This window comes from Pinus tabuliformis, chromosome 5_2 (genome assembly GCF_031772625.1).
Source record: "Pinus tabuliformis cultivar Carrire ecotype Pingquan chromosome 5_2, CPIR1, whole genome shotgun sequence".
NCBI lineage: Eukaryota > Viridiplantae > Streptophyta > Pinopsida > Pinales > Pinaceae > Pinus > Pinus tabuliformis.
Window position 1 is genome coordinate 384,453,531 of NC_142306.1, and position 6,347 is coordinate 384,459,877.

The 6,347-nt window shown below is 39.0% G+C and overlaps 1 protein-coding gene across 1 annotated transcript; it reads right to left on the reverse strand.

The window, feature by feature from the left end:
* Window positions 1-1,170: 1,170 nt before the first annotated feature.
* Window positions 1,171-1,794, reverse strand: LOC149159090 (uncharacterized). Its single transcript, XM_089434182.1, has one exon. It carries the CDS (start codon window positions 1,792-1,794, stop codon window positions 1,171-1,173), a length of 624 nt encoding a protein of 207 aa, XP_089290308.1.
* Between the last annotated feature and the right edge of the window lie 4,553 nt (window positions 1,795-6,347).

Below are 6,347 nucleotides of genomic sequence, written 5' to 3' on the forward strand. Positions count from 1 at the left end.
ACTTTGTAGCTAGCCATGCTAGCAAAAATGTTTTCTGACTCTGTAGTACTCAGTGCTACAGACTTCTGCTTCCTGCTCATCTAAAATATCATGGAAGATCCAAGGCTAAAACAACATCCAGACATACTCTTCCTATAGAAGACATTTCCTACCCAGTTAACATCGGTGTATCCATGAAGTCAAACATTTTCGGTAGAATATCTCAGACCAAGTGTGACCGTCCCATGAAAATATCTCAAAATGTGTTTGACAACGATCCAATGTGTAGGAGAGGCATGATTATGAATTAAAATAACATATTCATTGTGTAGCATATCTCTGGATGGGTGTTCTCTAAGAACATAGAGCACTAATCAATTATCTATACTTGAATGGATTTTCAAAATTGGTTCCTACAACCTCCACATAATTTCTTAAACTTTTTTCCCATCAGTGTGCATAGGGACTTGCATTTCATCATTCCAAATTTCTCTAACAACTTCACAGCATATATTCATTTTAAGAGGTAAAGCTCATCGGTCCTTTGCCACATGTCAATGCCTAGAAGGTAGTGCATGAGTATGAGGTCCTTCATCTCAAATTTAGAGGCTATCACGATGTTACACTTGATCATTAGGGTCTCACTGCCTGTCAAGAACATATTGTCAACATATAAAACCAAATTCAACAAGATACCTTGGACTACCTTGAAGTAGAGGTTGGGATCGACATTGCTTCTTGTGAAGCCCATCTTCACCAAATAATTGTCAATGTGGGTGCACCATGCTCTGGGGGATTGCTTCAAATCATACAATGTCTTCTTCAACTTGCAAACATGTTCCTTTGGATCCTCTACGCAAAATCCTCATGGTTGCTCAATGAACACTTATTATTGAAACATGCCATAAAGGAATGTTGTCTTCAAATCCATCTAATGATGGGTCCATCCGTGACTTGTGGCAAGGGAAACTATTGAACGAATGGTTGTATATCAAGCCATAGGCGCAAATATATCATCATAATATTATCCCCCTTTCTAGGAGAATCCTTGGTCCATGAACCTTTCTTTATATTTCTCAATTCTACCATGAACTCTGTGTTTGTTGTTGAATAACCACTTTGAATTCAAAATGGATTTCCCCTTTGGTCTCATACAACATACCATACGTCATTCTTCATAATTGATTCATATTATTTGGCCATATAATACTTCCAAACTTCTTCTTTCACAACTTCTTCAAAGGTGGGAGGTTCGGCATAAATCATAGTGCTCATGGTGGCAACATATCCCTTGTATGTGCATGGCTCCTTACTTTCTCTAAATTCTCTTCGAATGTGAACACACCTCTCATCATCTTGTAATGAGTCACAAATCCAAAGTGGCCTCTTCTTGGTGGGAGGATCACACAGAGGAGGATCTAAGGAATCTATGGGTTCCGTGGGATCATCAACAATATTTGTTTTAGATAACAGCATCGAAGGACTGTCTAAAATATCCATATTGTCATTATTCTCAGGAGGAGAAGGTAGAGGAAGGTCACTTACTTTTCCAAGGGAAACATCTTCATCGAATGTAACATCCCTTCTCATTTCAACATTACTTTGACCAAGAATATAATTTCTAAATGCTTTAGAATTTTCATAATATCGAACAAATGTACATTTTCTTCCCATGGCCTCCAACTTGTTTCTTTTGTGCTTCGTCACATGAAAGTATATAGTGAAACCAAAGTTACAAAGATGACCAAAATCGGGCTTGACACATGTGAATACTGATTCAAGTGTCTTGTTGTCTAATGATTGATGAGGCACCATGTTTATACAACAACACTCATTGATTCTCCCCAAAGGAGCTTTGGAAACTTTTGATTATGGAGCATGGCATATGCAGCTTCTATAATGGACCTATTATTTCTTTCAACCACTCCATTTTTTTTGGGAGTATAGGGAACAATTGTGTTTTTATTTACCTTCCTTCTTCCAAAAGTCAATGATCTCCTTAGATGTGTACTTTCCACCATTGTCTGACATGAATATTTTTATTTTCTTCCATTTTTTATTTTCAATCAAAGATTTGAACTCCTTGAATATTTCAAAGGCTTCATCCTTGTGCTTTAAATAATATATCCCCGTCTTTCTTGAGAAGTCATCAGTGAAGGTGATGTAGTAGAGGTGGCACCCAATAGAATTCACAAACACTGGACCACATATGTTAAAATTAATGATATGGAGAATGTAATTTGTATTTTTCTCGCTAGAGGGTAATGGTCCCCTTGTCTTCTCTCCAATAGCACAACCTAGACATACTCCATCATGTTGATCTTGATCCTTGGGAATCCCTGAGACTAATTTCTCCAATTCTAAAAGAGAATAATAATGTATATGGTGAAATATTTGGTGCCATAGCTCACTTAGATTAATATTATCATGGACAAATTATAGAATAGGTCTTCTAGTAACCCTGTATACACCTTCATATCTTGATCCTAATGTGAATGAATCTCTCATAGGTTATACAACAAGAAAAGTAAGAAACTTTTCCTTGATGAAGGACCCTCAACCCTTTGTCTTCCAAAGTAGATATTGATACCAAATTCTTCTTAAATCTTAGCACATACATCACATCATTGAGAAAAATAGATTCCTTAGAGTTTAAATGAAATTTGATAGACCCAAAGACTTTGATGGGCTCAGTGGAGTTATCTTCAAGAATAATTTTCAAATTTGACTCCCTCTATTCCAAATTAGAGAAAAGTTCCTTATACCCAGAGAAGTGATGAGTGGCACAACTTTCAACCAACCAACTATCCCACAAATCTGGAGATGAACTAGTAAGGGCACAAATTAGAATATATTCATATTGATTTGTAACATTACTTTCATACTTGGAGAATCTTGAATTCTTTTGGGATGATGATTCTCATCATGTAAACTAGGAGCATCTCGTCTTCTTCTTCCATATCTTGGATTGCCATCAATACCTTGGTCTTCTCTTCATCTTCGATCATCAAACATGTTGTTGTTGATTCTAGCATTATAGTGTGGAACATTGTTCTCCTCAGGGAAATCTCGAGAGTAATGACCTTTTTTGTGATAATTGTAGCATTCAATATGAGATGATGATCTATCTTTCCTTCTCCTTGCATCTCAAGGAGGAGGCTTTCTTGAATTTGATGGACCTCCTTTTCCTTTCTTCTTGTTTTCAATGATAAATGGAGCGAGATCTCCCTCTTCATGCTTTTGAATCCTTCCTCTTGATATCATCCTTCATTCTTCTTGAGTGATATTTCCAAGAATTTCATCAAATGATGGGAGGGTATTGTTTTTTCTTATAGTATTAATGAATGTTTCCAAAATAGGAAAGAGACCTCTTAGAGTCACAATCACCAATTCCCTATTTGCCACAAATTACCAAACTCTTTGCAATTGATCTCTAAGACGAGATATCCTCAAAATGTAGGATTTCACATAATCTCTAATCCAGGTGGATATTGGTGGCCACCCGCCTATTGCATTTGGACCCTCAACATTGTTCTTTCAATTTTTTTGAGTTTCCTTAATTGTAGCAAAATTTACTATTTTTGGAAGTTTATTGGGTCCTGAAATTTCGAATCCGTTTTGAGGCCCTAAACAACTTTTTCTTTGGCCAAATGCATCTAGGAATATCTATGGAAATTTCATTATAAACTCTATTCCTCGGGGAGATCTTTCCAACGAGGTATCATATGCATCAAACAGAGATAATATGACCAAGTTACGACCGCAGGAAGTTGGTTGCTCAACTAACCCCAACGGGATCCATAAGCTCTTGGTGTTACATCTCCTCCGGTTAGGGTTTTGGTTGTTTAGGGTTTTTTTCTTATTTTTAATAGTAAAAAGGCCCTTGATCCTCATTGTAACTAATTTCGGAGGCATGTAGCCACCACATCTCTTCTCAGAGATAAGCTACCATCACTTGAGCTAGTCTTATTTCCATTCTGTTTGTAAGCATATTTTAGTATTTAATATTAATGAAATGAAGTGTTATTTCTGTTGCATCTCTATATTTATGGTTATATCTATAATTTTTTGTGTTCCTATTTAAATACAGATCAGTGGTATCAGAGGGGTCTGATCTTTCTCTGTTTTTCTTTGCATGTCCCCAACGAGGTCGAGATATAAGGAGTTAGGGCTCGATCTGGTTGAACCTTTGCAAGATCAACCTCGCAAACCCCGATAGCCACCTATGGGGGAAGAAAATAAAGACAAGGGAGAGGGATATAATATTAAAATATTTCTCTAGGAGGCCCTCGAGAAACAAAGGAATGCGATGATGGATAAATTTTCCTAGATCCTTCAACCGTTGCCCACTAGGGGGGAATCCAGATCTAGCAACCACTACGGAGTATCCACACCTTTTAAGGTACAAGTAGAGTTTGACATTCCCATATTTGAGAGCCAAATAGATGCAGACACCATAGATGAATGGTTAAATCTTCTAGAAGGATATTTTTCTGTTCATGATTTTTCTAGTCGGGAAAAGATTACTTTTTCTCTTATCAATGTCGCACCCCACATCAAGGATTGGTGGGAAACCTACAGTGAGAAAAAGGATGAAAGTACGACATTATTTTCAGCTGATCCCATTCAGAATTCATTCTGGGATGCCATCGAGGAGTAGTACTACCCTGTCGGGAGCTATGAGTAAAAATACCTAAAGTCGACCACATTGTGTAAGGGAAGGGATGAATATGTGTCGGAGTTTACCAACGTTTTTCATACCCTTCACATAAAGTTGGGTTTCAAGGATTCTAAGAAACATTTAGTACTCAAGTATCATAGTTGCCTAGACAAATACATCTAGGATAAGATGGAGCTCCTAGACATATCCTCGCTCTACATGGTGTATCGACACGATCTGTGAATCTGAAGCAAGGGAAAAGGGCCCCAAAACCGCAAAAAAAAGTACAAATCCAAGGCAAGATGGCCCAGGACAACCCACCAAAGCCAAAAGAAAAGGAAAACACTTTAAAGAAGAAGAAAGACACGGGAAAGTGGAGTGATTTCCATAAGAGGTCCACTGACAACACAAGTGAGTGGCAGGCCTTGTAGTCAATCGTGGCCAAGCTGAAGGCTTCAAAATCAAATGCATGTTCTGACTCTAAGTCAGAACCTGACAAGAGAAGTGACAAAGGGAAGTAGATTATTGATGCAGAGCCCAACGCCACCGTTGCCACCACGAGGATGTAGAAGGAGGAACCCGAATATCCAAAGAAGGAGGAGCATCTCTTCCACTCCCTGATGTGGGTAAAGGGTTACCCGCTATAGTTCATTGTCGACATTGGGATCCAAAAGAACCTCATTGCAACATAGGTTATGAAGCGGTTGGGCTTATCAACCACAACACACACACAATTGTACACCATTGGGTGGCTTCACCAAGGACAGGATCTTCACGTGAGCCAAGAGTGCCACCTTCCATACAACATCAAGCCCTTCACGGATTAGGTATTATGTGATGTTTCTCCCCTTGATGTTTGTGATGAATTATTAGGCCCACCGTACTTGTGGAAGCAACATGTTGTGTATGAGCCATGGCCTCACACTATTATTTTTACCTTGGGAAATAAGTTGTACAGGATACCGGACGTAGCACCGCCTACTGTCATCTCTGTAGTTACTACAAAACAATTCTTTAAGTTCATTTCCAAAACCAGTAAATTTGTTTTCCTGATGATATGCCCTCGGGGAGAGAAGAAGACGGTGGCCATGATCTCCAGACAAGGCCCCTCCACATGACAACAACATATGGAAAAGGTCGTGGAGGAGAACGAGGACATCTTCACCTCCCCCGCAAGGGTGCCTCTTCACTGTCAGCTCAAGCACTTCGTCAATCTGACCCCAGGTGTGTCATTTCCCAATGGACCAATCTACCGATGATTTATTCTAGAGAACGATGAAATCAAGAGTCAAATTCATGAGCTACTGAAGAAAGGTCACATCTAGATGAGTTCATTACCTTGTGGGATCTTGATCTTGTTGGTACAAAAGAAGCATGGGACTTGGAGACTCTGTATTGACCATCAGGTGCTAAAAAGATCACTCTCTAGAACAGGTACCCGATCCCATGGATTGATGACCTTCTGAACAAACTCAAGGGGGGAAATATTTCAGCACGATCGACATGAAGTCCAGATATCACCAAGTACCAATCAAACCCTTCGACATGTGGAAGACTTCCTTCAAAGCCAAGAAGGGCCTTTTTGAATGGTTGGATATGACATTCAAGTTGACGAATGCTCCTACAACCTTCATGAGGGTAATGGATGACATCTTGCGAGCTTTCAGGAACTCATTTGTAGTGGTATACTTGGATGACATCTTCATCT

What these genes read in the sequence shown, in the direction of transcription:
- LOC149159090 (XM_089434182.1), bottom strand. Translation starts at nt 1,794, where the DNA reads ATGGTGCCTCATCAATCATTAGACAACAAGACACTTGAATCAGTATTC.